This window comes from Dendropsophus ebraccatus, chromosome 7 (genome assembly GCF_027789765.1).
Source record: "Dendropsophus ebraccatus isolate aDenEbr1 chromosome 7, aDenEbr1.pat, whole genome shotgun sequence".
NCBI classification, from domain to species: Eukaryota; Metazoa; Chordata; class Amphibia; order Anura; family Hylidae; genus Dendropsophus; species Dendropsophus ebraccatus.
In genome coordinates this window covers 55,765,762-55,779,972 of record NC_091460.1, presented here as the reverse complement: position 1 = coordinate 55,779,972, position 14,211 = coordinate 55,765,762, and the positions used below count along the sequence as shown (strand labels likewise).

General features: G+C 43.3%; 1 protein-coding gene across 1 annotated transcript; it reads right to left on the bottom strand.

Annotated features, from left to right (window-relative positions):
• Window positions 1-641: 641 nt before the first annotated feature.
• Window positions 642-13,770, bottom strand: CHRNA9 (cholinergic receptor nicotinic alpha 9 subunit). Its single transcript, XM_069976158.1, has 6 exons — window positions 13,643-13,770; window positions 12,562-12,635; window positions 11,861-12,006; window positions 11,174-11,328; window positions 9,504-10,036; window positions 642-1,225 (listed from the first exon to the last, which is right to left on the bottom strand). Exons 1-6 carry the CDS (start codon window positions 13,768-13,770, stop codon window positions 654-656), a joined length of 1,608 nt encoding a protein of 535 aa, XP_069832259.1. The 3' UTR covers window positions 642-653.
• Window positions 13,771-14,211: the final 441 nt, after the last annotated feature.

Genomic DNA, 14,211 nt, shown 5'->3' with positions numbered 1-14,211 from the left:
ACCAAACACTTGTCCAAGCCCAATGCTTCTATCCCCAAGGACAAATAGGATAATCAGGAGGCTCCATTACACATTAGATTGTTGGCAGATACATCAGAAGTGGGTAGTTTTGGCAGGGTTGTGTTTGAAGGGGTTATCCAGCACTACAAAAACATGGCAACTTTCTTCCACAGACAGTCTCCAGTTCGGGTGCAGGTTTTGCAACTCAGATCCATTGAAGTGAATTGAGCTTAATTGCAAACCACACCTGTACTGGAGACAACAGTGGTGCTGTCTCTGGAAGAAAGTGGCCATGTTTTTGTAGCACTGGATAACACCTTGCAAGGCTTGCAAAAATCAAGCGTAACATTTTCTGCACACATTTCAGCACACAAGGCTATGTAAAAGCATTTGTATCATTGTAAAATATTCAAAAATGAGTAATGTATGCCCTTCAATAGGTACTTGAGAGTGATATTGGAAGTTAAAGCACCAAATATTGGTACAATGGGGCAGGAACAATTTTTACAATCCTGAAACTGAAGCAACTCCCGATTACCTGCAATAGATTTCTGGCGGACATTTTCCTGTATTATGAAGAAAACATTAAATGATCCAAAAAATCACTGTGACATGCCTTTTATTTGCATTGTATTAGTTCCTACATTATAGAGTTAGACTGCTTTTGCAATAATTAAGATGCTCATAAAGAAGACCATGATAAAAAAGACCCACATGAAGAACCGATCCATCACCTTTGCCACTTTCTTCCATTCGATCCCCATGGCACTAATTGATCTCTGTTCTCGGTACCAGTTAGTGATGTATTCAATGTTACTTGCCAAGGCTCTGTAGTGCATACAGTGGGTACAGAAGGGATCGTGCAAACCGCCCTTGTTTCCATTGGAGTGACCACCGAGCTTAGTTTGGATGTTAATGTCACACACAAAGTCTGTTCTTATAGAAAGTGGGCGCTTTAATGAGTCATAGACATCCTGTTTTTTCTCATAATCATCATAGGAGTGGACACTGTCCTGTGAAGTGCTGTCACTATCATCTTTTGGTGTGGTGCAGTTTTCGCCAACGTCATATACGAAAAATATTTTAGACATGTAGTCAAGTATGATGACCCTGGCCCACTGAGGGATGGGCTTTGCTTCAGCTCCACAAAGATGTATATTCATGATGATGATTGTCAGAGCTGTAGACGCAGTGATCATGGTCATGGTGGCTATATAATATTTACCTAAATATAGAAGAGAAAACATAACTATATAACATACAACACATTTATAGAAACATTTGAATGGGAACAGCAGAGGATTGTTAAGGTGAGTATAACTTTTTATTTTATACCTTTCTTGGTGTTTTTAATACAGGGTGGTCCAAAAATAGGTGGACAGAAAATAATAAAATTTATTTCATTATTTATGCAGTTATATTTACTAACACAAGCATAACATTGACAATTAAATTTTATTCTGAACAATAATACAAAAGCCCTTAAAAGGAATCTGTCATCTCCTGGGCCCTACCTAAGGTGCTGACAGTGTGCTGTAGCTGGCAGTCCCCTTGTGAGCATGGTGCCTTTTGGTAATTTTCTGTGCAGTGGATTATGCACAATCTCACGTCTCCTACTGTACTGAAGAGGCAAAGAGGAGTTGTTTGTGCCACGCTCTGGCACACCTCAGCACTCCTTCCTCCTCCCTTCATGAATAATCAATGCTGGCCAGTCTCCTGCTTGCTCAGCTGTCAGCCAGTGTCTCTGATTGCAGATCAGTCCTCTGTAGACAGTTTATATCTGAAAGAATCACTCAGATGTAGTTGAATCTCTCAGCCCAAATGTGTAGGGGCTGTGGTCTAGGGGTAACTCACCTGCCTAGAGACCTAGAGATGGAAAATGAAAGGTGGAATCTGATTGGTTGCTAGGGGCCCCATCTTTTTGGAAATAAAGGTAATTTGAAGTAGGCTGTTGCTGTAACTGGGGGACAACTGGATTCATTAGAATTTCGATAAACTTATTTCCTGTGACTGTTCCATCAAAAACTTGAAATACCATTAACCCCTTCAAGGCTAAGCCTATTCGGGCCTTAAAGGGGTTGGCCACTTTATAGTAAAATAGGTCAGTACAAAGTATTAGTAAGTGTACTCACTGTATATACTGACAGCAGCTCCCTGTGTACCTCATAGAGCTAAAAGCAGACTCCCCTTCACCAGGCTGGGCTGCCCTGCTCTGTTTTGTTTCAGTCCATAAAATGGCTGACATGGAGGAGCATGTGACCATGCCCTGTCCACTGTGTCCTCCATAGACATACACAGGCTCAGTGGTGGACACTGGGGGGCGGGACCTGGTCACATGCTTCTCCATGTCAACAATCTTATGGACCAAAACAGCACAGAGCAGGGCAGCCCAGCCTGGAGGAGGGGAGCCTAATATTAGCTCTATGAGGTACACAGGGAGCTGCTGTCAGTACATACAGTGAGTACACTTACTAATACTGTACACTGAGCAATTTTACTATAAAGTGGCCAACCCCTTTAATGACCAGGCTCATTTTTCAAAATCTGACCTTTCTCACTTTATGCGCTTATAGCTCAGTAATGCTTTAATGTATGCTAGCGATTCACACTACTTTGTGTGCTTTTTGTGAAAAACATCAAAATAACATGAAAAATTAAAAAAAATAGCATTTCATGAACCTTGAAATTCTCTGCTTCTAAAAAAAGAAAGTTGTATCACATAAATTAGTTACTAAGTCACATTACCAATATGTCCTCTTTATTCTGGCTTCATTTCATAAACATATTTCACTTTTTTAGGGTGTTATGGGGCTTAGAAATTTATCAGCAAATTACCACATTTTCGTGAAAGTTTCGGACCAGTTCTTTTTTTAAGTTGATTTAGGAGGCTTGTATACTGGAAACACCCATAAGTGACCACATTTTGGAAACTACACACCTTAAAGAATTAATCTAGGGGTATAATGAGCATTTTAACCCTACAGGGGCTGGAGGAAAGTATTCACCATTAGGCTGGGTTCGAAATAAAATCTGTGTATACGTCCAGCACAACAGGATAGGTTCAGGATTTTTCTCCACATAAATATCTTTATTGCAAATCCATATGACAAGGGACAGACAGTATAGTTGACGCGTTTCGGCGTAGGCACACGCCTTGTTCACAACTTAGGCTGGGTTCACACTACGTATATTTCAGTCAGTATTGTGGTCCTCATATTGCAACCAAAACCAGGAGTGGATTGAAAACACAGAAAGGCTCTGTTCACACAATGTTGAAATTGAGTGGATGGCCACCATTTAATGGCAAATATTTGCTGTTATTTTAAAACAACGGCTGTTATATTGAAATAATGGCAGTTATTTACTGTTATATGGCGGCCATCCACTCAATTTCAACATTGTGTGGACAGAGCCATTTTGTGTTTTTAATCCACTCCTGGTTTTGGTTGCAATATGAGGACCACAATACTGACTGAAATATACGTAGTGTGAACCCAGCCTCAGGCCGTAAAAAAATGGAAAATTAAAATTTTCCAATAATATATACGTTTAGAATAAAGTTTCTCATTTTCAAAAGGAACATGAGAGAAAAAGCACCCCATAATTTGTAACACAGGTTCTCTTGAGTACAACGGTACCCCATATGTGGGCGTAAACCACTGTTTGGGCACACAGCGGGGCTCAGAAGGGAAGAAGCGCCAATTAGCTTTTTCAATGCAGATTTTGTTGAAGAAGTTTCTGAGCGCCAGGTGCGTTTGCAGTGCCCCTGTAGTGTCAGCAGAGAGAGAAACCCCCATATGTCACACCATTTTGGAAAGTACACCCCTCAAAGAATTCATTTTGGGCTTTTTCAATGCAGATTTTGCTGAAGAAGTTTTGGAGCGCCAGGTGCGTTTGCAGTGCCCCCATAGTGCCAGCGGAGTAAAATCTCGCCATAAGTCACCCCATTTTGGAAAGTACACCCCTCAGAAAATTCATCTTGTGGTGCGGTGAGCATTTTGACCCCACAGGTATTAGAGGAAAGTATTCAAAAGTAGACAGTAAAAAGAAAAACATCGAATTTTTCTAATAATATGTTCCTTTAGTTTGATATTTTTCAATTTCACAAGGAACAGGAGAGAAAATTCACCCCAAAATCTATAACGCAGGTTCTCTTGAGTAGAACGGTACCCCATATGTGGGCATAATCTACTGTATGGGCACACAGCAGGGCTTAGAAGGAGGGGAGCGCCAATTAGCATTTTCAGTGCATGATTTATCTGAAGAATTTTCTGAGCACCAGGTGCGTTTGCAGAGCCCCTGTAGTGTCAGCAGAATAGAACCCCCCCATAAGTCACCCCATTTTGGAAAGTGCACCCCTCAAAGAATTCATCTTCGGGTGTGGTGAGCATTTTGACCCCACAGGTATTAGAGGAAAGTATTCAAAATTGGCGAGTAAAAATGAAAAACTCTAATTTTTCCAATAATATGTTGGTTTAGTTTGAAATTTCTAAATTTCACAAGGAACAGGAGAAAAAATGTACCCCAAAATCTGTAACGCAGTTTCTCCTGAGTACAAGGGTACCCCATATGTGATCTTTAACCACTGTATGGGCACACAGCGGGGCTCAGAAGGGAAGAAGTGCCAATTTGCTGGAGCAAAACCGCAGCTAGTAATAGTTAATAGAATAGTGCTGTTACTAAAATAAAAAATAAAAAAAAGAGAATACAGGTAATGCGGGGTAGTTACAGAGAGTCTGCGGTGGTTCTGGGTAATCTGGAGGTGGTTACAGGCAACCTGAGGTGGTTACGGGTAATCTGGGGTGTATACGGACAACCTGGGGTGGTTACGGATAATCTGGGGTGGATACGGTCAACATGGGGTGGTCATGGGCAACCTGCTGTGGTTACGGCAACCTGGGGTGGTTACAGGTAACCTGGGGTGGTTACAGGCAACGTGCGGTGGTTAAGGGAAACATGGAGTGGTTACGGGCAACGTGGGGTGGTTATGTACAATCTGGGGTGGTTACGGACAATCTTTGGTGGTTACGGACAATCTGGGGTGGTTACGGACAATCTGGGGTGGTTAAAGACAATCTGGGATGGTTACAGACAATCTGGGATGGTTACGGACAATCTGGGGTGGTTACGGATAAACTGAAGTGGTTACCGGCAATCTGGAGGGGGTCATTGGCAATATGTGTTGGTTAGAGGCAATGTGCGGTGGTTAGAGGCAATGTGCGGTGGTTAGAGGCAATGTGCGGTGGTCAGGGGCAACCTGCGGTGGTCAGTGGCAACGTTTGGTGCTCAAAGGCAACTTGGGGTGGTAAGAGGCAACGTGCGGTGGTCAGAGGCAACGTGCGGTTGTCAGAGGCGACGTGCCGTTGTCAGAGGCAACGTGCGGTGGTTAGAGGCAACGTGTGGTGGTTACGGGCAACGTGCGGGGGGTTACAGGCAGCGTGCCGGGGTTACGTCAATGTGCGTTGGTTACGGGCAACGTGCGGTGGTTACGTGTATTCTGGCGTGGTTACGGGTAATCTGGGGGGGGTTAGGGGTAATCTGGGAGTAAACTGCAATTATTACTATAATAAAAAGTGTGTGTTTTATTTTTTTTGTGTGTTTTTTACTTTTTGTACTTTTACACAGTCATTTTCACTATATTACTATGATTACTGTGATATTTTCTATCACAGTAATCATAGTTCAGTGACAGAGACCAAATTGCATGCGCACTTCAGAAGCAGCCTGGACGCCGAGGAGGAAGGACCTCCCTGGATCAGGTAATGTATATGGGGAAGGGGGGTAACTGGGGGATGGGGGGGTGACTGGGGGGGTGGGGGTCGACTTGGGGGGGACAGGACACATCACTTTTTATCCCCTGTCACCAATCATTTATGGTGGCAGGGGATAAAAAGTGCTGGGCAGCACATGGTACAAGCGATCAGCGATATATAGTATATACCGCTGATCGCTTGTACCGAGACCCCACAGGGGGGTCCCCGATCACTGCCCCATGCTCTCCGCTACCTCCGGTGGTGGAGAGAATGGGGCTTTGATTATTTATTTATTTTCCATCGCTGTGAACAGACATAGTCTGTTCACAGCGATGGCGGCAGCCATCTTGCATCCGATGGCCGCCGGGGGAGGGAGAGGGTTAGTGACTGGGGCACTAGGGGGGCTGATCTGGGGTCTGATTTTACTTTTTTCATCTCCCCCCGCCGTGGATTCACTTTGGGGGGAGATGAAAGGCAGTGCAGCGCCGGCCCATTATCGGCCGTCACTAAGGGGTTAACTGCCAAGATCCAGGCACGGGCCAGATCTCGGCAGTTGCGGCGGGTGCCCGGCTATCACTGACAGCCGGGCCCCGCCGGGGATGACAGGAGCACAGCTCCTGTGCCCCTCTCATCCCGAGGACGTACCAACACGTCCATCTGCAGGAACGGGCTGCAGATTTGGACGTGCCGGTACATCCATATGCGGCAAGGGTTTAAGGATTGAGCTGGTGGCATCAAATTTGTCAGGGATTTGTCTCTTTGGGGCTTGAGTACCAAATGTTTCAATAATAATAATATTTATTTGTATAGCGCCAACAGATTCTGCAGCGCTTTTTTTTTCTTTTATACACGTACCCAATTTGTTCTAACGGTTTCAGCATTTTGAGTTTCCCAATACTCTTTTAAAATCCATTTTCTTTGATCTGTATTGAGATTTTTGGCCATTATGGGTTATCTGAATTATCTGAAAATCAAACAGATTTTGGGAAATTTACCTATGAAACGGAATCTGTGAAACTGGCTCAGTTGCCCCTAGCAACCAATCAGATTCCACCTTTCATTTTCCAAAGAGTCTGCGAGGAATGAAAAGTGGAATCTGATTGGTTGCTAGGGGCAACTGAGCCAGTTTCACTTTACACCATGTTTGATAAATCTCTTCCTTTATAACCCTATTACACATACTCTCCACCTACTTTTGGACCACCACATAACTGTATGTATAAAACAAAATAAATGTTATTATTTTCTGTCCACCCGTATTTTGATAATTATATTGTACTAGAAAATGTACCTGGCGCTGCCCGGGTATAAAGTGTCGGTGTTAATTAGATTTGTTCTAAGGTGCCCAGGAGGTGAAGCTAAAGGTATTGTTGCATCTGAGTTAATCAGTGGAATTAGTGTATACCTGTAGTGCATAGTTGGAGGGGTTCTGTATGCCCACAATGTATAGTTTTTAGGGGTCTCGCATATCTGTAGTGCATAGTTGGGGGGACTGTATACCTATAGTGTATAGTTGGGGGGTCCTGTATACCTGTAGTGTGTAGTTGGGGGGGCTGTATACCTGTAGTGTATAGTTGAAGGAGGTCCTGTATACCTGCAGTGTACAGTTGGTGAAGGTCCTGTACTGTATAGTTTGGGGGTTCTGTATACCTGTAGTATATAGTTGGTGCTGTATACCTGTAATGTATAGTTGGTGGAAGTCTTGTATACCTGTAGTTTATAGTTTGAGGTTCCTGGATACCTGTAGTGTATAATTGGTGGAGGTCTTGTATACCTGTAGTATATGGTTCGGGGGTCCTGTATACCTGTAGTGCATAGTTTGAGGGTCCTGTATAACTGTAGTATAGAGTTGGTGGAGGTCCTGTATACCTGTAGTGTATAGTTTTGGGGTCCTGTATACCTGTAGTATAGAGTTGGTGGAGGTCCTGTATACCTGTAGTGTATAGTTTTGGGGTCCTATATACCTGTAGTGTATAGTTCGGGGTCCTATATACCTGTAGTATATAGTTGGTGGAGTTCCTGTATACCTGTAGTGTATAGCTTTGGGGTGCTGTATACCTGTATTATATAGTTGGTGGAGGTCCTGTATACCTGTAGTGTATAGTTTTGGGTTCCTGTAAACCTGTAGTGTAAAGTTTGGGGTCCTGTATACCTGTAGTATATAGTTTGTGGAGGTCCTGTGTACCTGTAGTGTAAAGTTTCGGGGTCCTGTATACCTGTAGTATATAGTTGGTGGAGGTCCTGTATACCTGAAGTATATAGTTGGTGGAGGTCCTGTATACCTGTAGTGTATAGTTTTAGGGTCCTGTATACCTGTAGTGTAAAGTTTGGGGTCCTGTATACCTGTAGTATATAGTTGGTGGAGGTCCCGTGCACCTGTAGTGTATAGTTTTGGGGTCCTGTATACCTGCAGAGTCGTATTTACCATTAGGCACCCATGGTCTGGTGCGTACGGTAGCACCTTCCAGAGGGGCAGTACCCTCCTGTTCAGACTTGCCAGAAAATCTGGTGTCTTTTTGAGGGGGGTATGGCGGTATTGGTCAGGTCTGGTATGGCAGTGTTATCCAGTCATAGTATGGCGGTATTGGTCAGGTCTGATATGACAGTGTTATCCAGTCACAATATGGCGGTATCGCTCAGGTCTGGTATGGCAGTGTTATTCAGTCACAGTGTGTCGGTATTGGTCAGGTCTGGTATGGCGGTGTTATCCAGTCACAGTATGGCGGTATTGGTCAGGTCTGGTGTGGCGGTGTTCTCCAGTCATAGTATGGCGGTATTGGTCAGGTCAGGTCTGATATGACAGTGTTATTTAGTCAAAGTATGGCGGTATTGGTCAGGTCTGGTATGACAGGGTTATCCAGTCACTGTGTGGTGGTATTGGTCAGGTCTGGTATGACAGTGTTACCCAGTCACAGTGTGGCGGTATTAGTCAGGTCTGGTGTGACAGTGTTATCCAGCACAGTATGGCGGTATTGGTCAGGTCTGGTGTGGCGGTGTTATCCAGTCACAGTATGGCGGTATTGGTAAGGTGTGGTGTGGCAGTGTTATCCAGTCATAGTATGGCGGTATTGGTCAGGTCTGATATGATGGTGTTATCCAGTCATAGTATGGCGGTATTGGTCAGGTCTGGTATGACAGTGTTATCCAGTCATAGTATGGCGGTATTGGTCAGGTCTGGTGTGGCGGTGTTATCCAGTCACTATATGGCGGTATTGGTAAGGTGTGGTGTGGCAGTGTTATCCAGTCACAGTATGGTGGTATTGGTCAGGTCTGGTATGACAGTGTTGTCTACCAGTTATTACTGTGAATGTTGTGAGGCAGCTTCCCTAGCAACCATTGCTCCCTGTGAAAATGGTTGCTAAGCTCCCAACTGCCGTTTACTGCCGGAGACATGCAGCTAATTATGTCACCTGTTTGCAGTGAGGAGATTTTACCATTCACCTCTATGGGGCGCCGCTCTTCTCCCTCCCCCTCCCCTCCTGTACATCTGGCGGGGACGGGACCTTCGCAATAACCTTCCCGGGCACCCTATGTATCTGTGTGCCAAATTTGGGGTCAAACTGTTCAGGTGTTTGGAAGTCTATATGGGACAGACAGACAGACAGACAGACAGACAGACAGACTTTCATTTTTATGATATAGATCACTATATTAATCATGAAATGAGCTAACACATTATCGACAGTAACAAATTATTGTGTAAGGGGCCCGAGAAGGACAGTAGTGGTATTGAGGATGCTCAGGACTTACCTATTAGTGGCACACTTTCGGAGGGAGGCATGCTTTCTGCTACCATTAATTGAAATACAGTAAGAGCCAGCAAAACGGTCACTCCCAAGGAAACCTTTTCCCCTGAATCTGCAGGAAGATAAAAACCTAACGGAGCCAGGAAAGATATCATGACACAGGGTATTAACAAGTTAAAAATATAAAAAGAAGATCTCCTCTTCAGGATCAAAGTGAAGGTGACATCAGGGTAAGGTTCTGAGCAGCAGCCGTAAGAGATGACGTTCCTCACCGCTGGCATACCCTGCATTTCCCATTCCACATTTTCCACAAAGTCTGAGAGGTCCCCGGTGTCCATAGCATTTATTAAGTCCACCTGATTGCCATTGTAGGTCCATGAGCCAAAGGTCAGGTTACATTCTTGGTTGTCAAAGGGGAAATAGGAGACATCCACTACACAGGAGCTTTTGGTTATAGCTGGAGAATCCCATGTAATTTTTCCATCATACCGAAGGACAACATTTGTATTCACTGGCTCAGAAAACTGATCATCTGCCCTGTTGGATAATAGCAGTAAAAGACTTGTGTATGTTTAAAGTGACTCTGTACCCACAATCTGATCCCCCAAACCACTTGTACCTTCGGATAGCTGTTTTTAATCCAAGATCTGTCCTGGGGTCCGTTCTGCAGGTGATGCAGTTAATGTCATAACTACAACTTTTAAACTGGTAGCCCCGTGCCCTTTGGCCGTGGCCTAGAGTGTGTATGCATTAGGCTGGCACACCCTCTCTGTCTCTCCTCCCCATCCTCTTCACCATTTTTCCTCTTCCTCTGCTGTGAAAACTACACAGCTTCTTAAAGATCCAGCCCATGTGCCGTCCTCTCACAGCTGATGAATAGGAGGCAATCTGCCTGGAGCATTCCTAATGATGAGGAGGGTGGGGAGGAGGGACAGAGAGGTTGTGCCAGCCTAATGCATACACAATGTAAGCCACTGCCGTTGGGCACAGGGCTGCAAGTTTACAAGTTGTTTTTTTATTACATTAACTGCATCACCTGTTAAACAGACTCCAGGACAGAAAGCAGCTATCTGAAGGTACAAGCGGTTGGGGGGGGGGGGGGGCAGATTGTGGGTACAGAGTCACTTTAAGAGTCTTCAGGAAAAAAATCAGTAAGTATCAAGGACAGATTCTATGCGGAATACAGAATATATTAGAGCCGTTCTATCCTACTAACGTATTGTTTGTCCATCTCTATCTGCTCAGTAGTTAGAGAGCTGTCATGGGTTTAAAGGGCTTTTCCCTTAAAGACAACTTATTACCTATCCTTGGTGTCGGTAATACGTGTCTAATTTTGGGGGGGGGGGGGTCCCATACCGATCATGGGCACAGGATCAGTGGATTGTATGAATAGGGGTCAAGTATGTGCACCACCACTCAATTCAAATTCTATCACCCTGCAGAATAAAGCCAGCAGTGAAGGAATGATAATGCAAAGTTCTAAGAGTAGGTATTTCTGGTTATTTTAGGGAAATGGATAAATCATATTCCAGGAGAGCTGATCCAATTGAACTAGACTTGTAGCACTGCATAAGACCACATATGGAAGATACAGAGCAGTATTGATATGAGCCAAGTATCATCTTATGCCACAAACAAAAAGCATATTGATAATACTGATGGTGTTGCACTTACTTGTTATACAGAACTATGTCTGGTCTCCATACCCTGTCGCTCGGAATACGAATGGAATCCAAGCCATCATATTCATCTTTGTCCCATGTCAGGTAAGCATCATACCAGCTCTGCCTAATCCATATGTATGCTGTCAATATCTGATTCCTTTCATCCTTGAAAAAAGAACGATGACTGATTGATCAGTGATTTCCTATGGACGTTGGACTCATAAGCATAATGGGCAAGAAAAGAAGCAATTATTTCTCAGCAACACAACCGACATCCAGAGTGTCACCAGGACCGAGAAGTATAAAAATCTTTATTATGGGGTATGGTGCTGTTTGCCCCAGATTTCCTTTAAGCTGCCAATATACTGTACATACTATGCAAATCGGCAGAACTCATGGATTTTAGTGGACTGAAAAGGCATATGTGGGCTCCTCAACTGTCCCTAGACAAGGAAATCAATTTTTGAGAGTGCAAAGGTCCACATACACTTTATATTTCTGTCAGGGGTTTGACCATAAGTATAAGGTGTATGGGGCTCTCCTGACACTCCACCAACAGATGATAGGAGGTCGGGCGTGATGAAAAATCACTGGCCATCTTCTTTGTTTTCAGGGAAATAAGCCCCACAAGCCTGTACAATTTCAGAGAAAGTTCAACAGAAGCCCATTAATAGATGAAGGTTGGTAAAATACGCACCACATCTTTGATCTGAGACAATGTAATCTGAAGTGTCACATTTAATGCTCTGTCAGTATCTTCCACTGGTCTCAGTGCATTAGAGTAATCTTTGAATAAGTCTTGAAATAGCATCTGAGCATACTTTCCTTTTGCTGCGTCCACACCTTCAACATGCATAGAATGAAGAGAAAACAGAAAAAAAACATTAAAACAGACAGTTTTATCAGCTGTCAATTATCAGTTAATTAGCAAATTAGTTGGTTTTTTAAAAAAAAACAAAAACTTCCAAAGACCTTCTGTTATTGAACCTCAGAGAGCCCCCTCATTGTCATTATTTCCAGAAGTGGGACCAGAGCTGTGCTGTTTGTCATAGTACACACACAGGTTCTTCCTTACCCTTATTTCCTTAGCCAATCACTGCACAGCACCTATGTTTTACAGCTATACTATGGCATAATGCTGCTTTAAGTGTACTGTGGAGGTAGATGGGTTTATTGATGTGGTGGATTTGCAATGTGCTATGTGAGCAAGAAAAAATAGCAGTAGCATAGCTAAAGGGGTTACAGTAAGTACTGAGCTGCTCCTGAAGGCAAGAGGGGAGAGTGGAGATTAGATACAGGAGGCAGGATTATGTACATACAGCAGCAGCACAGCCAGGAAGGGGTTACACCAAGCACTAAAACTGCTGCTGAGATGAAATGGGGAAAGCCTTGATTTACCTTTTAGAAACAGTTCTGATCCTCTGGAGAAGAGAGAAAGCTTGCAGGTACACAGGTCCTTTGTTACTTTTTCTCTATAAAGCAATGAAGAGCAGATTGCAGGGAAAAGAGACACCTAGTAGCCAAGATTTTTAAACTATTTTGGGGGGGGGGGGGGGGGGGTAAGGGGTCATTGTTTGGTAAATTAAGCTATAACTAACAAGGACAAGCCTGAACTCGAATGGGTACAAAAGAGGATGACCAGGGGAATTAAACAAAAGCACTATCACAAAAAAATGATTGTGATTGCAAGCAATTTTGCTATATACCATTTTTTTGGTAAGTTTTGCATGTTTAACGCCTTAACGCACAATGATGTTCCAAGAACATCATGAAAAGCAGGTAGTTCCCACATCACGATGTTCCCAGAACGTCAGGATGTGCAGGGGCTAAGCTCAGGAGCTGAGCGCATTTCATAGAGCATGAGGACCGGCTGCTATCAGCTACAAAACTAAATTATTGCTCAAAGTGTAAAAAAGTGAAGCTTGAAGTAAAGCTGATAGTATCATTGGCACATACAGTATGTACTGGAGATTCTCAGAAGATAAAGCAGCAATTACATGCTACATTGAAGAATATTACAGATTCATGCCCAATAGCTTAGCAACATTTAGGTAGTTGTAAGCAGCACATCATGTACTTCTGGGAATTGAACAGTCTCACTACAATGTAATTATGGGGTATGCGTCATTTTTTATAGGTGGTGGGAACCTTCTGGAGGCTGGAATGGCCGGAATGGCTGGATTCCTAATACAACCTGCCTATAACATACTGTAATAGGACGTCTGCTATTTGACAGTTCACTGTTATACATACAAATGCACTAAATTGTACAAGCAATAAAGTGATTACATGGTAAAGTCTCCTGGTTAGGGGCTAAAAATGTTATTTAATTTTATTTATTTTTTTATTTAGAAAGACATAACAAAAAAGCATAAAAAAGAAACCCCCCAAATTTGCTAAAGTTCAGGGTTTGAGTTTTTTTGAGCACAGTCACAACACACAGTCACTACATGCAATACCTCTGGGTTATTGAGCTCACCTTTTAGATCCAGAACTGTACAAATAAGCCATAAACCACAAAGAATAGCTGAACCGGTCTTCATTTTTAATATAGAGGTTTTTGCAATGGAACAGCAGTTCTCTAAGTTCAATGACTTCTCCACGCATCCAACATATTGAACATCTTTTCATAGAGATTCATTCTTACCACTGAGTCTATACTAGTAAGTAAAATGTGATGGGGATGAACAAGGAGACACCAAGTGTCCTGTGACTGTGGGTAACTGATACTGGAAGGATCAAGCAACTTACAAAAGTCATCTGACAGCGTTACGGTTCAGTGACATCTAGTCTATCCTCAGCCATTGTGTTCTCCTGTTTCACCCAGTTCAGTGAGACTGTGTACCACAGCACAGACAACATGGATTTTTTAAGTTGCTAATAAAGAATGCATTACACTCCGCAGCAGAAATGAAGGGATTCATGCAATTTTAAAGCTGTTCTACTTGTCCAGCAACTGGGCCTACCACATGTCCACAGTGGATGCAAAGGGAGATAGTGTAGAGGCCATAAATGATTATTCAATTTAAGTTTTCCCTATTGACTCTC

Bases quoted from the DNA above. Each gene is read 5' to 3' on its own strand.
- CHRNA9 (XM_069976158.1), bottom strand. From the start codon at position 13,770: ATGCGTGGAGAAGTCATTGAACTTAGAGAACTGCTGTTCCATTGCAAA. The intron at 10,037-11,173 runs GTAAGTGCAACA...ATTATCCAACAG, and splicing joins GACATAGTTCTGTATAACAA to GGCAGATGATCAGTTTTCTG. The intron at 1,226-9,503 runs GTAAGTCCTGAG...TTCTATATTTAG, and splicing joins CGAAAGTGTGCCACTAATAG to GTAAATATTATATAGCCACC.